General features: G+C 35.8%; 2 protein-coding genes and 1 long non-coding RNA gene across 5 annotated transcripts; 1 reads left to right on the forward strand and 2 right to left on the reverse strand.

Annotated features, from left to right (window-relative positions):
• Nucleotides 1-586: 586 nt before the first annotated feature.
• Nucleotides 587-17,043, forward strand: LOC126871911 (kinesin-like protein Klp98A). Of its 2 annotated transcripts, XM_050631257.1 has the most exons (16): nt 587-890; nt 1,389-1,458; nt 4,368-4,478; nt 5,306-5,422; nt 5,979-6,224; nt 6,322-6,494; nt 7,060-7,465; nt 7,553-7,837; nt 7,963-8,376; nt 8,613-8,810; nt 10,789-10,911; nt 11,204-11,305; nt 11,708-11,845; nt 11,922-12,965; nt 13,072-13,341; nt 15,195-17,043. In XM_050631257.1, the coding sequence occupies exons 1-16, from the start codon at nt 844-846 to the stop codon at nt 15,438-15,440; spliced, it is 3,990 nt and encodes a 1,329-aa protein (XP_050487214.1). In that variant the 5' UTR covers nt 587-843; the 3' UTR covers nt 15,441-17,043. The 2 variants fall into 2 exon arrangements, with proteins under 2 accessions (XP_050487214.1, XP_050487216.1); XM_050631259.1 differs by lacking the exon at nt 10,789-10,911.
• On the reverse strand, nt 10,716-11,342 carry LOC126871913 (uncharacterized). The gene is made up of 2 exons (XR_007691782.1): nt 11,196-11,342; nt 10,716-10,919 (listed from the first exon to the last, which is right to left on the reverse strand). It is a non-coding gene; the product is annotated as an uncharacterized LOC126871913 (long non-coding RNA).
• A 121-nt stretch (nt 17,044-17,164) lies between the features above and the next one.
• LOC126871912 (presenilin-1) lies at nt 17,165-19,803 on the reverse strand. Of its 2 annotated transcripts, none has more exons than XM_050631261.1 (7): nt 19,338-19,803; nt 18,984-19,234; nt 18,695-18,904; nt 18,408-18,628; nt 18,075-18,329; nt 17,729-17,973; nt 17,165-17,658 (listed from the first exon to the last, which is right to left on the reverse strand). In XM_050631261.1, exons 1-7 carry the CDS (start codon nt 19,470-19,472, stop codon nt 17,503-17,505), a joined length of 1,473 nt encoding a protein of 490 aa, XP_050487218.1. In that variant the 5' UTR covers nt 19,473-19,803; the 3' UTR covers nt 17,165-17,502. The 2 variants fall into 2 exon arrangements, with proteins under 2 accessions (XP_050487218.1, XP_050487217.1); XM_050631260.1 differs by having other exon boundaries at nt 18,042-18,329; nt 19,338-19,799.
• Between the last annotated feature and the right edge of the window lie 98 nt (nt 19,804-19,901).

Below are 19,901 nucleotides of genomic sequence, written 5' to 3' on the forward strand. Positions count from 1 at the left end.
TGCTATGAATATATTATATACAATAATATACACATACGTTGAAGTATTTCTAAGGAACACTAGCGCCGCCTATGGCATATTTACTATTTACAATCGTGGGCAGTGGGCAGGTGCCTACAGTATCCTACTCTTGTCCTGAATCTGTGCCCACCGATGATGTGTAATCTCCAGCTGGATAATAAAACGACATGAATTCTCTGTATAACCGCCGTTACGCGCTTAAAGAAACCGCAAAAGCGTTTGATTTAGCTCTCTCTATTTGCTGCGTGGGTGGCTCGCCTTCTCCGTTCACTCTCCACCACTGGCTTCTACCATACCGATCCCATACTGACGTCACATTCCATAGAAGGGAAATATAAAACCTGTTAGACCGTCTCCCTTTCTTTCTCTACAGTTTCGTATTTCTGATTCTCTTTATCTTTCTTCGTATTATCTTGTCCTCTTTTCCTCTTCTGTCTCTTTTCTGTTTACGTTTCCGCCTGCATTTTTCCATCCGCGCCGTTACGAATAACGAGCAAATGTGCGGTTCACTTGAAATTAGGGATCCCCAATGTGTACGCGCATGCGCAGGAACGCAACTTTTTGTCTCGGCTTAACAGCGGCTTGCTAGCCAGTCGTCCGCCTGTGGAGACCGTGTTGAGGATGATGTTGCTCATTGCGTGCGAGGTTCGACGACGACGAAGACGTTTCGTAGTACGGCAACAACCGTCGACGACGTCTTGTCTATACAGTACCGCGAAATACTTCACGTTCGCGTAACGCGAGTTGAGAAAACTCAAAAGTGACAAGATATACCGCGCAACACCAACATCCTTTGACAAAGTCCATTCGTTTGTTGTAGTCATGGCTTCAGTGAAGGTAGCAGTGCGGGTTCGTCCCTTTAATAAAAGGTGCGTGCAACTAGTGATAACCTGTGTTTAACGTGTGTTTTATGTGTTTTCATTGTTATGTGTTTGATATACGAGCTGTACATTCTCTAGTACAGATACATTCTTCGTCATGAATTTTATTCAATGCCTGTTTTTAAGATCCCAGTTTTTACAATTGACCAAGTAGCGAGTCAAGGCCTGCTATTTATGATTTAGACAAAGTCCTCACAAAAGATGTTTTTGCGATACAATTCGCGAACGTTCGACCTTCGAACGTAACGTGTTCCATGGGACGATCAATCATATGGTTTCGATCGACCCACGGTGCGACTGACGACTGGGCGACAAGATTCTGCCACCTGCTGTCATTCCCTCTAATGTTATTGTTATCCAAATGTTTTTCCCTATCGACTATCTTTTTTTTCTTTTCGCGTTATATTATTTGTAGGAACATTAATGAAAATATCAAGTGCTCAGTTCTATGAATAGAGATGTGAATCTGTCAAATTTGTATTCCAGGGAGTTGGCCATGAACGCGAAAATGATTGTGCAAATGGATGGCCGAAAAACAAGGATTTTTAACACAAAGGTATTTCCTAGCATTTAAAACAATTAGTTGTAAAAAATTTTACGTATCTCTTATTAAGGTTAACCTTGCTGCGATCTTCAAATTATTTTCAACTATTCGTGGTTCATTCTTCAAAAAATGTCTGAAGTCTGATTCTTAATTTTATGCTAAAGTTTTCTTAAAACGACACAAATTCTTTTTCTTATTAAAATAAAGATTGCACTAAGGTTAACACACCAGATTAGGACTACAAATGACTAAAGTATGAAATTTGTTTATACTCCAGAAATATAATGTTGTAACTTTACAGAATTTCTATAAGAAATTGAAAAGTTGGTCATTTTACAAGTTCCAGCATTGTATGTTATGTACGTTCTTATGCAGTTTCCATGTATAATCCGCAACAAGCGACTCCTGTTGCAGTTCCTTAAGCCAATCCTTATGCAGTTCGTCCTTAATGATCGCACGGGCGAACTTTCTAAAAAGATTTCTAGACTGTAGAGCGATTTTTTTTGCGTCCCGAACTACCGTTGACCGCCACGCCGTTAAAACACTCGGTGCTCGAATCGTGTCATAATTTCTGGTCGACCGAACCTCGGCTATTGACCCATTAACGTCACAATGACCGCGACATATATTGTTCGTAGACGTACAGAATCTTTTTTACCATACGGAGACTATTTGTTATTCTAACATTACATCATTGATATCCACGCTTGCCGAGCGAAATCTTTGGCCTAGCTAGTGAGAGCAAGATAGCGAACGGCACGTCATCTGATCGGAGAAAGTGCGAAAATCGTTGTTGGACCAATCCCGGACCACTCGGTTTCCGTCCCACGACACTAACCACAAAACTAACCAATTATATCGCGATTAAGAATTAACAGCTACCAAATCTATCAAAATCACAAATTATAGGTTTTTGGAATTACTGAAAATATGTAATGTGTTTTTTGACAAAATTAATATTAACTTTCATCGGGATGAAAATTTGATTTTTGTTTCTATCAAAATATTGTAATTATAATAATTTTTGTGTATGCAGTATCATATAATATTTAAAATTAAAGTTTGATATATATTTCTATATAGAGTTAACAGACGTTGCGCGTAAGTGAACTTTTGTTCGTCTCTGTATGACCAATATATAGGTCTTAGAGCTAATTATATCGTCCTCATTAATGCTTTGGGGTAAATTTGGTTCGTGTACGATATTAATAGAAATTTCTATTTTGTTCACTTGTTATGAGTAGGTCGTAAATGTTTGTGCAAATTTATACTAATATGAATACAAACATGAAGAAATGAAACCTACGCAAAGATTTATTTTGTCCATTAACTTTTACGTGTATTATATGCATTTTACACTTTTAAGTTTTCCATAAACGCCTAACTATCCACCTAGTCATGAATCTTTAGTTTCTGATTCCTTTTTCTCTCTGGAATGACTCAATGTTAAAAATACGAGTTTTATATTTTCGTACAATTCCTTTTATCGCTCCAGGATCACTCCTGTACCTTGTTACAAAAGGAAATAACTTTTACGTAATTTATGACTACCGCTTACCTTTATCTCATGTTAATTATCATAAAACAGATTTCCCGTTTTATCAGTGATAATGTGACAAGACAGGTTTATGAAAATCTAGCGCATGCAACATTATGGCGATCATGACGCATTTTATGGCACGCGTAACGCTGTTGGCTATAGGTATATGTATGTTGTTAATTGAAACAAACAGTTAAACAAATGAAATTCTTGTTTATAAGAATAATTTTAAATATGCTAGCGAATCCACGTTTCACGAATTTAAAACATTATATATATCAGCCGATTCATTTTAACAAATAGATTACGAAAATACCACAATTATTTTGAGGAAAATTATTATTATTATTATTTTAGTGAAATATCGTGCTAGATACTTTATCTTGTACTAGATTTTTGAACAATGGCTGACATATTGATTGTATTTTATCCAATAAAAGATCACGGTTTATTTTCTATATAATCTTCCTTTAGTTAAAATATAATATAAAGTACATATATTTTATAATGTTACATTTTATAATTTATAATAACATTGTAAAGTCTAAAAGTTATTTCTAATTTGATTTCCTATCTAAAACACTGAAACAAAGAACAATGAATTCACAAAGTGCGACGAAATCGATGACCTCAACAAGTCGAACGTGATGATTCAAACGTTTTAACGTTTCCTCAAGGACTAACTTCAAATTTCTTAAGGCATCGAGCGCGTTGATCACGATCCTAGAACGATAATGACTCCTCACCTTTAGCACTTTTTTTGTCTATTGCAGGTTTCATGATGGACAAACATAAGAGTTTTATTTTTTTAATTGCTTGCCACTCGCTTTGTGTTGCATAATGTGCGGAGTGCCCCTTGATAGGATACGATTATAGTTATGTGGGATGCAGTCTTACGAATGCACGTGATATAACAGCTTGCTGTTTGCCAGCCACTTGTGAATGATGCGCTTCTTCGGTATCAATCATTGTACAGGCTTTTGACCCGTGTCAATCTATCCAATATTCCTTTTCTTTAATATGACCAATCAATTATAATGCAATGTTAAATCCAATATTAAAGAAATAGTTCACACGTGAAAATCTTTATCTTCAGAAATTGTTGGGAACTTTGAAGAATTTATTTGACTTATCTTTTTCAATGAAATGACTAAACATTAAGGTCATTGAACCACAGACGAGGTACAGAAACTGTGCCTTGAACTTTATATTTTAATCTTAAAGGGAAGTCTATGATGCATACAGGTCGATCAATAAAAGGAGTTTTCGTTTGTTAATGAAGGATCCAATGGATTTGGTCCAATGGATCTGAATCGATAAAGACATTTCTTTTTATAAAATGGAACAATTACTGACTTTATTATTTTATTGTTATTTTCAGACACCCGGTAGTTGCAGGGAAATCGACCGCGAGAAATATAAGGACTTTACATTTGATCATTCTTACTGGTCCTGCGACGCAAGCGATGACAACTATGCATCGCAGGAAGAGGTATATATTACTTGGTTTTTTCAAAGCGTATCAATCTATCAATTCGAAATTAATAATACGTACGATACAGATTAAATAGATCATTGAATCCAACGATGCATTAGAAACAGAGGAAATACCTTTTCTTAATTATGTGTGTTCATTTGAATATACGAGCCATTAATTATTATGAGCAATATGTTAAGTAATCTTTTATTTCATTTGTAATGAGAATTAAATTATTTTTAATTAAATAAGCTCGTTCTCTTTGAAATTAATTTTGTTCTGAATAAAAAATTATCGCCGTCGATTGATTCGCATCGGGCAATATCCCACATTGGGCAATGTTTTGACGGTGAGCCACGATCAGAATTAAAATAGAAGACCGGCATGCGTGCACCGGTATAGCAACCATTGTCGTAAGAGAATAGATTCTAATTAAAGACTTCACATTTTTCAAAATTTTAAGGATCATGTCTATATAATTACAAATTATTTTGTCACCGTGATAAATGATAAGTCTGACTTGTCTTTTATCGCGTGTGTAATAAATAATGATACATCGTGTAAATAAAAAAAAATATTTCGCTTTTATCATTTGTAGAATTAATCAAAACACATGTATTTGTTTAATACTTATCGACCATCTTGATTCCTCTGGTGACCCGTTAAAACTCTTTTAAGTAATTCACTATCAAAATTCCCCTATCAATGTGTACAGTTAAGTACACATAAGGCGTGTCTGGTGCTATTTTTGAATTCGATAAGATTTTCATTTATCATAAACGTTGATGCTTGTTAGTTACTATCATATCAAAAACAGATAGCTGATCCTTTTTCTATTTTAGGTGTTTTATGATCTGGGTACAGACGTAATAGAAAGTGCCTTCGAGGGCTACAATGCCTGCGTCTTCGCCTACGGCCAAACAGGGTCTGGAAAGACCTTTACCATGATGGGTACACCGGTAATATTTTAATCATTTAGTTTGCCAGCATGATCATGTCACCTTTATCCCTTTATAAAAGATTACTCTTCTTTGATCTTCTACAATATTCCATTTTGCTCAGTAAATTTTATCTTTATGTTTGATATTCGGACATCCTGGATTTAGTGTAATATTTGAGTAATTCTGCAAACTTAGTTTGATATCTGGATAATTCCCTAATATTAGTTTGATATTTGAATAATTCCGTAAAATTATTATTAAATGTAATTCTCTAATTGTTTTAAGCATTTAGTCCATTTTTCATAAAATTTTATCCACAGAGGAAAAAATCGTAGAGATACAAAAGTTACCATACTTTTAATGAATTTAATACGCTCCGATGCTTCTAGATCGCTCGATCACGTAGTTCACTTATCATCAATGCAGAAACCCATTACGTTATTGCGAAACATTGTTTCGTACTTTCACTGGCCAGTTGATTTCTATGATTTTTCTTCGCCTTGTACTGTATTTCTTTACCTAGAAAAGAATCCTTACCTTTAACATCTAATAATTTTATCATTTTCAATTTCAGGAGGCTCAAGGATTGATCCCACGGATTTGTAAGACGCTGTTTGCCAGAATGGCAGCTGGCAAAGAAAGCGGAGCGTCTTACAGAACAGAAGTGTCATTTTTAGAGATACATAATGAAAGAGTAAGGGATCTATTGAGACTGGACCAGTCGCAGTCTCATTCTCTCCGAGTGCGGGAACATCCCAAAAGAGGGCCTTATGTCCAAGACCTATCAAGCCACCTCGTCTATGATTACTCAGATATTCAGGTAAATGAACCCGTTCTCTCTTTCTGCTCGTTCCGCACTCACAACACACTTGTGGGAGAGGTAGTTTTAAAATAAAGAGTTGTTCCCGCGCTTGTAGGAGTGCATGGTGCGAGGTAATACGCATAGGACTACGGCAAGTACAAATATGAACGACGTGAGCAGCAGGAGTCACGCAATTTTTACTATCACGTTCGTTCAAGCTGGACTATCAGAAGGCAATATGCCGTCGGAGACAGTTTCAAAAGTGCACCTTGTTGACTTAGCCGGAAGGTATCGAGACATGTGTCTTGGATAATTTTTGTTTTTGGAATCATCGGACTAACACGCGAGATGTGAGCAGAAAGTTCGTACAAAACATTACTGAGTTTTTAATACTTTTTTTTCTTTTACTTCCTATTGTAATTGAAACTTGATAAACGACTGGAGATTTCATAAAAATTATTTCTATTGCAATAGGAGAAGCCTTGTTTATAGAATGTATAAATGTAATAACGAATTAAAGAATATCTTGTGAAGAGATCTTATCGAATAAAGGAATACCAACATTGAAGTCAAGGTTTCCTTTGAAAACAAGGAAATGTTTATCCGCAAGATAGCTAGTTGAGTTCCATTCCATTATTATAAAAATTTATCGTATTTTTACTATTAAATCACATTTTTAAAATGGCAACACTTGGTAATATCTTGAGTAATTCTCTTACAAATCTCTGCATAATGTACTTTGAACCTTTTGCTCACATTCTTAAAATCATTAAGAAATATAGATATCTAAGATAAATGTAAGGTAGATGTAAGCAGAAGTTGAGTTCACATTTGTTTATCTACGTTTGTTTAGTGAACGTGCAAATGCAACAGGTGCATCAGGCCAACGATTAAAAGAGGGCGCGCACATTAATAAATCACTGGTAACATTAGGTTCCGTGATATCAGCGCTCTCTGAAGTTAGTGCCGCAGGCGAAGGGTCTTCCACTTCTAAGCGAGGTATCTTTATACCCTATCGAGATAGTGTATTGACATGGTTGTTAAAGGACTCGCTTGGAGGTAACTCGAAGACAATCATGATAGCCACTATTAGTCCGGCAGATTGTAATTACGGCGAGACCCTCAGTACGCTCAGGTACGCTAACCGAGCGAAAAATATTATTAATAAACCCACTATTAACGAAGATCCGAACGTGAAATTGATCAGGGAACTCAGAGAAGAGATACAAAAATTGAAGTCTCTTATTGGGAAGGATATGGTAAGTCCTAAAAAAGATATACACTTTCTCCTTTACCAATTAAGAAAAAATTCGATTAAAAAGTGAAATCTTACCTGTTCATTGCAGAGCGTTGAAAGGCCACCGCAAGTATTGTTAGCTCAGATTCATGAGAAACAGGAGCAAGAGAAAGTATTGACGGAAGAATGGACGGAAAAGTGGCGAGAAACGCAGCAGATTCTCCAAGAGCAGAAAGCGTTAGGTCTTCGAAAAAGCGGTGTTGGCGTAGTTCTAGATTCAGAGATGCCGCATTTAGTGGGTATCGATGATGACCTTCTTAGCACTGGTGTTACACTTTATCATCTGAAAGAGGGTAGAACGTTAGTGGGAACGGAAGAAGCACCAACCACACAGGTAATCATTTCATTTATTTATCCCAATAAAAATTAAGATTTGTTGAATCTGAATACTAGTTAAACTACGGAAATATATATACACATATTTTATGAATTATATAATATGTGCTACTTAATAAATAGGATATTGTATTGACTGGTGCGGATGTCGAGCCAGAACACTGTGTGGTGGAGTTAGATAGTGGGGTTGCAACTCTTCATCCCCTTTCTCCTCACTGCTGGATCAACACAGCACAAGTCGATAAGCCAACGCGGCTGTCACAAGGCTGTATTATTCTTCTTGGCCGGAACAATATGTTCCGATATAACGATCCAGCTGAAGCGGCGAAACTAAGAAAGGAAGGTGGAACGAGTAACGGTAATTTACAATCCACGGTCGTCAATCTTTCAAGATTGTCTCTCTTGAGCTGGAGTGTCTCGGATTTGCATGCTTCGTCCTCTAGCGATAACCTTTTAAATTCGAGCGAAGATCTCCGAACGCTTGAAGAACTGGAACAACAAAAAGCAGCCCTTATCAAAGAAAAAGAAGACTTCAAGGTTCGTGAATTAACTAATTAACTTTATACGATATTAGTTTTTATGCCAATTAAATCCATTATAGTTTATTACTATAATTAATAATTTAATAATCATAGAATATTATTTCTAGTACTCTAGTTATATTATTATTAATATCCTACATATAAAGATATTTAAATTAGTGCAAATGGAATGTTAATCGAAAGCTTTGAGCTAAAATAAATAATAAAAATTTTTCATTTTAATTTGCACAGAGGGAGCAGGAAGAACGAGAAGAGAGATGGGCCGCGAGAAGAGAGGCTCTAGAAGGAGCGCAGCGCGAATTGGAACGCGAATGGGGTGCCCAATGGAAAGAATGGGCTGACGCCATAGCGGCTCTGGAATCTCGACAACGCGAGTTACGCACGAGACGTCACATCCTGGAGCAAGAGCGACGGGACGAAATGACGCAAGTAAGTGACTCGGATTCGCCGTCTCCAGATCCGAACGTAATCTCGATCATCTATCAATTTTTCCTCGTCCTTATTGCTCTCTGTGTTCTTATTTGCTTGTCTGGCAACATCATCATCAACTCGCACATTTGCCCGTTAAACATGTGACCCCAGAAAATGTGTGTAATAGTATTAGGTAACACGTTCTCGTTAAATCACGTTTATGTTCTTCATCAAGTGTTCACAAGTGTACTTGAATATCAAATGGTGTTCAGATGTAGAAAGAATGAGCTATATCATCAACATTGACGATGATCACATTTTTTCACTTTAGTTTAACTGTAGATGTAGAAATTTATTAAAAAAAAAGCTTAAGGTGCTTCAACTCAACGATCGGCGTCTATATCAGGATTTTCTCCTGAATTGTAATATAATGTAACTAATGTACAATTACATTGTTAACGGGACAATATTTGTCCGATATTATATAATTCAATCATTTTTTTAATGTATAAAAGAAATGTTTCCTATTCTTTTTGTATAATACTTGTCTGCCTTTACGTAGATTCTATTACGGGTTTTTAATACGAATCGCGCCTAATATCCCGCAGACTATAATCTTAACGCTTATTTTTTTAATGGCGAAAATTAGATAGAGAAGCTTAAATGACGATAAGCTGTTTGAATACCATAAAAGTGCCAGTGTTGACAAGATTTTGCCGGACAAATATGGCATTCCGTGGAATGTTATACGTTAAGTATCTTGTAGACGATTGTTACAATGAACAAAGTAAAAGAAAACAAACTGTTATGTACATATCTGGGCTTGTCTTTTGTAGAAACGTCTGTATATATGGGTTTGTTATGCGAGAAAGGAAAAAAGAACTGTTTATTATATACATACATATATATAATATATATATATACGAATACTGTTGATTAATAAATTTTTCTTACAAAAATTGGCCTTCGATCTTCCACGATATGATATTTTGCACGCACACTTCTACTGTCTGTATTCTATCTTTCATATACAGGGTGGTTGGTACATGGTGGTACAAGCGGAAAGGGGGTGATTCTACACGAAAAAAGAAGTCGAAAATATAGAATAAAAATTTTTCGTTCGAGGCTTTGTTTTCGAGAAAATCGACTTTGAATTTTCGCTCGGTACACGTGCACTTTATCACGTCTCGTTGTAACGGATCTCACTGTAGATCGTTGTCTCGATGGAAAAATTAAAAAAAAAAAAAAAATAAAAAAAAAATTTTTATTCTATATTTTCGACTTCTTTTTTCGCGTAGAATCACCCCCTTTCCGCTTGTACCACCAGTTACCAACCACCCTGTATATTCTATTAAGTATTATATGTATACACAGTCGAAAGAATTAACACTACCGATTAACAAACCCAGTGTATCTTGTTAATAATTTTGTTGGGGTACGTCCGCACGTACATTTTGTCCAATACTGATGTGGGATTTAAAGACCTAACTAACCGAATTTTATAAGGTAATGTATTTATCGCGATTATCTCATCGTTTCTGTTTTCTTCTTCTTTTACCATTAATTTTTGTTCTTTTTCATTCAATATTTACTTGGATCTTTCAATAAATCTCGTATGAACTGCAATAACGTCACGTAGCCCCGTATTATCATTGATGCATAAACAGATGGCATGCTTTTGTTTTTATTTTTATCCATTCTACATCATTCTTCTCTCGTAACCGATAGCAGAGTATCTGTGTACATGGATGACTTGTAAAACTATCATTTTTCGTTATTATCACTTCAAATGTAAGTTTAAAAATTTATTTTTCGTTTAAACGTACAATTTATATATATATATTTATATATATATATAAATATATAATAAAAAATGAAATTAATGGGAATTAAATAAAAGGAAAGGAAGAAAAAGAATGGAACTCGCATCTAAACTATATTTTTTTCAGTTATCTTTTTTGTTAATGCATCGATATCTGTGTGTGTGTGGTACTAGGTAGAAAATTTATGTAGGGAAGTTGCCTCTCTACGCACGACATTGCAGTCCAAGCATCGTCAGTTTCAAGAGTTCATGAGCAATCACGAGCGCGCTCAAAGATTTCATCAATGGTGGGAGAAGGTAAGAGTCTAGACAGAAAAGAAAAAATCGGTATAACATGCAGCACATATAGTCAGTACAGTATTTTGATGGCACGAACTATTGAAATAAACGGGAGAAAAAATAAATTTTTAAAAATGTAATTGCATGTAACATATATGACCCTGCATCTTGTCTTTATTTATTTTTCTTTTTTTATTATTGCTTTGTTAATTATCTCTTTATTCCTTTCTTAATAATACTCTAATGAAGTATTAACATAGAAACGAAGGTTCACAGTTTTTTAGTTCAGAAAAAAAATTTACCATTTCAGACGGACGACGGTGCTGGTAGCGATGGCAGCTTGCCAGAATCCTGGTCGAGTTTGAACGATGATAAATGCGTTGACGCGGTGAGAGAGCTTGTTAATCATCATGTAAGTGATTCTAAAACCATCCTTTCTCAAGTTTAACTATAATCTTAATGACTGGATTAATTCTAGGAACTAGGTCAAGCCATAACTCTTTTTTTAAGCAAGGACTTCATGTTTTTGTGAACTACATCTCTTTAATTATGATTTAGTCTTTTATTTACTTAACCACTAGACTGTGCATATTTATGCAAATTCGTATCTTTATGAACACAGCTAAAAAAATTAAACATATATGGAAACATGTTTCATCTACTTTTATATCATTAAACTTTGTATATATGAATTTAATAAGAAAAATATGGTTCATAGAAAAATCAAAAACAAGAATTAGCTAGTTTCTATAATCAAGAGAACATTATAAAAGAATCAAAAAATAAAATCCAACTTTAAAAATCTACCTTCCAGAAGAAAGAATTGGCTGTATTGGAAACTGAGCTACAGAACAAGGTGAAATCCCTCAATGAGCACCAGAGCAAGGTAGACAAGATGGAAGAGGAGCTGATGGAGATAGCTAAAAGGCAAAAACATATGTTTAATCTCGAGGTTAGGATACTGTTTATAACTAGAAGCTAACTTACTTTTCTTATTCTCATTAAATATTAAATACATATGTTTCTAGTTTCAAGAAGAAGGAAACACAGAGAAGAAGTTGTTGCTGGCGAAGCGGAGCCAGGAGCAGTTACAAGAGATCCTGAGAAGAAAACAAAGTCTTTCATTAAACTTGAAGCGTGCGTTGCCTGCTTCACCAGGTGATTGTTCCTTGAGCGGCGATGAAATTCTTCACAATGGAGATATTGAATCGTTGCAGGGATGCAATAGAAAACTTCAGATAGCTTCTGCCTTGAGTCTACTGCCACAAAATATTCCAAGTTCTATAGACACAGCAGATACTTTTCATACAGCTGCGGCTGACTCGCCTGAACCTAGAATTCTGTTTGAAAATTCGGAAACAAAAGAATCTCAGACATTACCAAGTGATAAACAAAGAGAACCTAACAAGCACCAGAAATCTTCCCCTGAAGTCCACTTAGAGAATGATAGAGCTAAATTGTGTGAAGTAGAAAGCAGAAGTTTGTTGAACTTAAATAGAAAGTCCTCGATAGATACAATCATCAAGTCAGGAAAGTGCAATGGCAGTGTTAACAGTGAGAAAACAGAATCAAAGTCTCCAACGAATTCTATTACGGAGGAGGATATTCCTGAAGATTCGCTGGAGTCACCTGTGCAGCAGAATCCAGCGATGAAACGATTGAACCAAAGAATCGCTCGTCAACGAATGATGGTGATGAGGTGCCTAGAGGCCAGCACACCCTCGAAAGAAGATCTGAATAGACAAATTGCGATCTTACAAGATCTTCAAAAGCAGCAAATTGAATTAGAAGTATCGCTTTTAGAAGACGAACGAAAAAATCTCAAGCAACAATCACAATGTGATGATAGATTGGCAGTTGGTGATGCGAATGATCCTGCACAAACAGTAGAAACAATGTCGTGCCGTGATGTAGAGTCCACGACTAGCTCAGGCACGTTGCTGGCCGTGGCCACAGTGCGATCCCCAATTCTCAGGAACCACAGGCCTAATATCAATGGCGAGGAGAACTTGTCAGAATCGGTAGTGCCTCGAATATCAGCGGGAAGAGGATATTCAACAGTATATTTAACGGTAATTTATAATATGCATGATGTAATATAAATTGGAAGACAACTAAAAAATATCTTCCAATAATGAAAGTATGAAGATCATTTGTTATATCTGGCCTTTGTTTTAGAGTCAAAATCGAGGTGATCGTTTGAGTAGTCCATATACCCTGACAATCACGAGGTCTTTGCCATCTTTGATAGCAAACGACGCCGACTACGACAATGTGATTAACATGATCGTTAGTATACCTTCCTACGTGATACGCGGAGCTGGCACGTCCAGTCACTACGAATACGAGGTACGCGTCGTAGCGCAGGACGATAGCTGGACGCTTTTACGTAGATACAGAAGATTTCGAGAATTGTATATTTCTATGAGACAAAATTATGGTAGCAAGGTAAGTAGGATTTTTTTATTCGTTTTATTAATTTTCTGTATATTTCAAATTTGTTAACATTAAATAATTATAATTGATAAAATTTTCTCAAAATTTTTTTCTCAAATAACAAATAGTAATATATTTTTATTTATTATTGCTTAGTCCGTGCCTTTCAGCTTTAGACGAGGTTTCGGTTTTACATCTCTTTTATCTATTTCGCTTCTTATATATCTACCTCCCTTCTTATCCACTCTATTATATTGCACTCCTTGAATTATTCTGTCCTTAAAAACTATGGCAACTTTTGGGCTTTTAGGCTCTTCCCGTCTTGGCCATTTCCCCAGTTCTCTCTCTTTCCTTTATGCACTCGTTTACTAGTTCCTTTTTTAATTCCATGGGTTTCCCTTTGTACTTTGCTGCTCTTCTTCAAATAGTAATATAGTATAAGGTATATATAGGTGTATATGTATATATATATAAGGTATATAGTAGTAAGGTGTAATAGTTATGGGTGATAGTACTACTGCTGGTGTAGATTGCTGGGAGGTACTGCCGCTTTTTCTTGTCATTTAAGAATCGTGGAAAGAAAAATTGCACTACGGGCGCCGGGATTTGAAAACCCGGGTCCCGAACGTCCGTAACCAAACGCGCTAACCATTGCGCTGTCGTCGTTCGACGATAGTTGCTATCGAGTGCCGCCACAGTAACCCCTTATCAATGATAACGTTTCTTCTTTGTGTTGTGCATATGGTCGTATGATCTCGGCCGTTGTTTCCATGTGCGGTTGAGAGAATTCGGCATCTGCGGATGTGTCGTTTCGATGCAGGGTAAGGTGTCGGCCGCTTGTTGTCAAACCTGTGCAGATGTTGCGCAAAGTCTTCGTGTGGCGGTGGACCTGTCGGTACGGTGCGGGCGTTTTAGCGTACGGTCGTAGGCCTCCGTTCTTCTTTAGTATGACGTGCAGAGATAATATACCCATGGACTTTGCGTTGGCTGCATCACTCCTGGCTCGGTCATCGTCTCGTATCCTGTCACCTGCTTGCGTCGATCAGAGGTGAGGCGTCGAGGTTCGCTGAAGACGGAAAGGCCGTTTCGAGTACGTCGTAGCGGTAGATCCAGTTTCCGCAGTTTTAGATTCGCAGTGATGAAGTCTCGGTAGCGCTATCACGGTCACCCCTTCTCGCTGTCGATCACGTCGGGATCACCAATTTGAGGTATGATAGTTGTGGGTGACAGTGCTACTGCTGGTGTAGATTGCGCGCTGGGAGGTACTGCTGCTTTTTCTTCTCATTTAAGAATCGTACAAAGAAAAATCGCACTATGGGCGCCGGGATTTGAAAACCCGGGTCCCGAATGTTCGTAAGCAAAGGCGCTAACCATTGCGCTGCCGTCGTCCTGTGATAGTTGCTTTTGAGTGCCGCCACAAATATAATACCTATGGTCATCAAAACTATTACAATTGAGGTGTGATATAGTAGTCATGACAGGTGGTGCTGCTGTATAGGCAGAGATGGCTAGGTCCCGTATAGGATGATTTTGTGTCTTCCGTTCCGGGTTGCCTTCTCAGTTAAGAATCATGGAAGAAAAATCGAACTACGGGTGCCGGGATTTGAACCGGGGTCCCGAACGTTCGTAACCAACGGCACTAACCACTGCTCTATCGTCGTCCGGTCATAGTTTGCTGTCGAGTGCCGCTACACAATTAATTTTAATATCCAAAAATCTTATTTCTCACGAATTTAATTATAGTCCTTTTACATTCTTATTATTTGTATCATAGCCGTTTGCAAAAGACTAAAAATATTAGAAATATGAGAAGAAGGAACTTTTATCAATTTTTTGATAGTTTTATATACTTCAATTATATACAGGTAGCGGCAATACGCTTCCCACCTCGACAAGTTTTTCCAAGGTATGAAGTTGTGGCACGGCAACGTAGAAAACGACTAGAGGAATATTTACGACGGTTGATTCAAGTCTGCTCAGAATTACCGCACTGTGAACCTCTCTACAAGTACAACGGCAACTTAAGCAACATAGATAAGCAATCGTTGCTGGAATTTAGTTCGTTCTTCAGACGTGGAACGTTCGAAAGCAGCAAATACGGAACAAGTTAAACAATTAAAAAAAAAAGACCACACACGATTCTCCAGAAATAGAAGAATGAACAAATTCAAGTGAACGCATAATAGATATTTATAATTCGTTATGTATTTTTTATATTGATGAGCTGGAGAAAAGCTAAAGTGGGAAAAATATTAGCAAAGTATAGTTACCACTTTTTGCAATGATTATTATGTATTTGCCAAAATACGTTTCCAAAAGTTTATTGTTTATAAGACTGATATATATATATCGCATATTTAATATTTGTTTTATTCTTAGCATTAGTAAAAGAAAGAAAAGATTGTGAAATTTCTATTTAACGGGAAACAAAAAGATCTGATGTGTCTTGAAGCTATTCTCGATACGAGATTTTAGCTATTCTCGACAGGAAAAGCATACATTAAAGTTAAGGTCGATGAAATTACACGATTCGATTACTTGTTACGGGTTACGAATATTTTCCTAATGTTTTTCTCCCGTTAAAATTTTTGCAATTTTCCAAGTGTACCTTTCTTGTTTCTTAAACGAAATTGTTGATTTCATTGAATCTAAAATCGCGTCTATCACTAGTAAAATGTATAGTTAGTACCAGTATTGTTACAAGATACGCACGATATAAAGAATAATTTGTTGTGCGCACAACCACGGTGACCATAATCGCGCGTCTATACTCGTGATAATAATTAGATTTCATAAATGAACGCGTTTATTTTTTCGTCGAACAGCGTCTTTTACACATCGTCAGGACTGAAAATTGACTGGATCTTAAACGAAGCAAAAAAAAAAAGAAGAAAAAAATATCGAACTTCCTCTTAATACGTAGTTATAAACTTATTGAATTATAATTTTACGAAGTGCAAATGATATCATATCGCTGTTGAAGTTCTTCCGGTTTCGGGAATTTATATATAATATATATTGTATATGTATACACTGCGTTTTGCGGCAAAGTTTGTAAAGAAAAAAGAAAAAGGAACAGCGATGTTAAAGTTGACTTGAAATCGTTATGCAATGCTTATGGCAATGAGAGAATTGTTAGTAAATGCTAACTTTGATATTATCGATTATTCTCGGCAAAATGTTTATCCGCTATATTTATAAAACTGCTTCTCGATAAAAGGAAAGAAAGAAAATATATACGCTTTTCAAGCCCAAGAATTCTCTATTATTATAATAATAAAAAAAATCGCATCTCTCCATTACATGGCCAGATCATTTTGCCTTGAATTCTCTAATAAGTAAAAAGAATGTTATGAAGCTTATACCTAAACCCATGTTGTTTAGTATCGAATGAAACTTATAGCAATACGTATTGTCATTGAAGTGGATAATCAAGTTCGTGACTGATGAGCGATACGTATTCCATGGCTGTGTATAAACGGACTTCAAACCCCGAGGAATTGTCCTAGACGGCTAGTGGTACTAGTAATTTATAGCCGCGAGGTCTGTACATTTAGCAAATTATTTAGACAAACATTATACCTCATGTTTCATACAGTTTCCGAGAAAAAGCATGGAGAAAAAAAAACCATCATCAACCGCTTTTTTATACTCGATCTATGCGATCTATGTTCTCTAAATGTAAAGACACACAATAAATTTGTCATAGCTCGATTATTTTTAATTAATAACCTTATAACCCATAAAATAGAAAAATAATCTACAAATTGTAATAAAAAACATGAAAAACCGTTAAGGGCTTTAAATGTGTTTTACACTTAACGTGCAATGGATATCAGATAAATACAATCATTTATTATTTTTGTTATTCGTTTTACAAATGTAAATTTATATCTTGAGCATTTTTTTGAGACACTAGATTTCTATCCGATGTGATTGTTCAACGAATACTTATTATTAAAAAATACTGGTTCACCCAGTCTTTTATAATGTACATTTTCATCTTGATTTGTACCATGTCATGAGACGATTAATATATCCGTGGTATAAGTTTATAAATGACAAATTACGAACGACGAATTTAAACGAAATACAAAAGCTAAACGATCAATATATGAATAGGCACTATCCTTTTGTAATAAATTATAAATATTATGCTTATCATACCTACAGTTAAATGAACACTTGCTCGCTCGCTAAATTATCCGCAAACGGCGCAACAATTACCCTTGTGGCGAAATAAAATGTTAAACCAAACGTAACAGAGATTGGTAATGCGGGTAATGCCTTCTTGAATATAGCCAGTAACAATAGCGTCAAGCAAAGACCCTGGAAATAAAAATATTCGCAATAAAACTTTTACTATTTTAATATAAAATATAAATTACAAAACACGTACAATAAGAATAGCAACGAAACAAGCCAACGTGGTGTTCCAATCGCCATAACTGGAAGCTTTCCCAACTAAAACGCTGTAGAATATAAAATCACCAAGACCTAATTTCACACCTCGTTCTTCTTCGGTAACTGCAATTTGCTGCCCTTGTGATTCACGTGCAACGCGATTATCTTGTTGCCTTGATCTTTCTGTTAGGGATAAAGTGTTTTCACGTACTTCTTGCGCTCGCCTCGCTCCTCGATCACCTGATAATAAAATATTACATCAAGTTACAATAACTGAATAGGTAGTACACTAGTAGTTTATTTGCTACCATGTGTATCTATCCATTCAGGAGTAAACCCACTCTCTTCAGCATCTCCCGATGCAGGATTGTTTTGATTATCTGCTTGATCACGCATTGTATATGTCGTGCTGTCACCAGTAGCATTGTCGCTGGTAGTCATCGTTGCGGTTTGTACATAACCAGCGTAAGTCATTGTGGCTGTGTACATAATTGTAGAAGAATAAATCAATGCAGGAAAAATAGACTCATTTCGCTCTTGTGCGGTCTCAACAAGTATTCTTAAAGGTCCTTTTGGTGTTAACACAGCAATTAAATCTGGATGGAAAATTATAAAAACTTACATGTATTTCATCTGCAATGCGTTTGTACTTTTTAATAACAAATCTATCTTACCCCAAATGCTGATAACACCTAGTACAACCCATGCTGTCCATTCTGGCAAATATTTGATAAAAACAAGCGCCATTAGAGCAGAGATAAAAATAAGATATGCTTGTTGTAATTGCAAGGGACCTTGCCAATGTATACATATCATTCCAACTACTCCAAAATTCCATAAAACTAAGCCTAATGTAAACAAATCCATTGGAATGTTGTATGCTTTTAATACTTGCCTACAAAAGACATTTTTTTTAAATGTTGAAACCACAAAAAGTAATTAGTAAAATGACAATACTCACTCGCAATATAACATGGAAAACATAGATAACAACAATAAGGAACTTATTATCAACCATCCATGGATTACTTTGTAAAATTTGTATTTGTATAGGACAATAAGTATCACAGTCATAAATACAATGACACTCATGAGTATCAAAGAGTTAGCAACTGCTTGCCAAGCCTTGGTACTTGTGTCAGCACTGTCTTCATGAAACGGAGTGTATACTCTAAAAACAATAATACAATCATAGAACACAACTATCATCTTATACAAACGATATACAAAAGACTTCAAAGTATACTTACAAGTACATTCCTTTGGTTGTATAGAAGTTTATAGAACTAATTGTGGCAACTACAACTAACATACAAAGGGATACAGGCACAAATAATTTAATGACATGTGCTGCTCCATACTTTAATTCCTCTTCCTCTTCATCTCTATAATTTCTAGATCTACCCTGGCCACTATTGCCTGATGTACCTCTCCTACCTGAACTTGCATTATTCGATATACCTGGTGTCTGAACATGGACTTCAGGAACACCATTTTCAACCTATAATTCATACATATTATACAATATATATTTTTTGAGTTCTTTTAAGTTATCTACGTAGATAACTCAACCTGTATAAGTATCACACAATAGAATAAAATACCTCTTCGTTACTAATGCGAGAACGCCTTTTTCGACCAGTGACCAAGCCCAAATCGTCCGTGCGAGATTCCGCGACGTGACCGTCCATTAGGCTTGTATATTCGTCCGCCGAGTCGTAAATATCACTCTCAGACATTCATCAACGGTTATAATTATGGACAAATTGACATAAGTACCTTTGACAGCTTCACATACGCTTTTTTTATACTTCCGCACTTAGTTTAAGTCTCGTCACACAATAGCGGTTACGACTACATTCGAAAAATTTCGCCGATATAAAAATACTTAACTAATATTTATGCATGTCGAGGATTATTCATAGGACTTTATCGGAAAGCACAAAGATAATTTTTGATTACTTAAAAATGAACGACTTCAATAATTTTTCACTTTATAAATAAATCCTACACCTGATGGCAGCCATTTTACGAAATGATTCACTAATTGCCCTCTATCGTCAAGCATTTGGAACTAAAAAGAGCGTAGTTACAAAATTTAAATTCTTTCTTAATTTCAAATTTGATATCACTAAAAATTAAATTGTCCAATTTTTGATAATTACTTA

This window comes from Bombus huntii, chromosome 12 (assembly GCF_024542735.1).
Source record: "Bombus huntii isolate Logan2020A chromosome 12, iyBomHunt1.1, whole genome shotgun sequence".
NCBI lineage: Eukaryota > Metazoa > Arthropoda > Insecta > Hymenoptera > Apidae > Bombus > Bombus huntii.

Excerpts from the sequence above, each read along its gene's own strand:
- LOC126871912 (XM_050631260.1), bottom strand. The coding sequence starts at position 19,472 with ATGTCTGAGAGTGATATTTACGACTCGGCGGACGAATATACAAGCCTA. Across the intron at positions 18,905-18,983 it reads ACAACCAAAGGAATGTACTT|AGTATACACTCCGTTTCATG; the intron begins GTAAGTATACTT and ends TATTGTTTTTAG. Across the intron at positions 17,659-17,728 it reads GTTTCGTTGCTATTCTTATT|GGTCTTTGCTTGACGCTATT; the intron begins GTACGTGTTTTG and ends TTTTATTTCCAG.
- LOC126871911 (XM_050631257.1), top strand. The coding sequence starts at position 844 with ATGGCTTCAGTGAAGGTAGCAGTGCGGGTTCGTCCCTTTAATAAAAG. Across the intron at positions 5,423-5,978 it reads TTACCATGATGGGTACACCG|GAGGCTCAAGGATTGATCCC; the intron begins GTAATATTTTAA and ends TTTCAATTTCAG. Across the intron at positions 6,225-6,321 it reads ATGATTACTCAGATATTCAG|GAGTGCATGGTGCGAGGTAA; the intron begins GTAAATGAACCC and ends CCGCGCTTGTAG.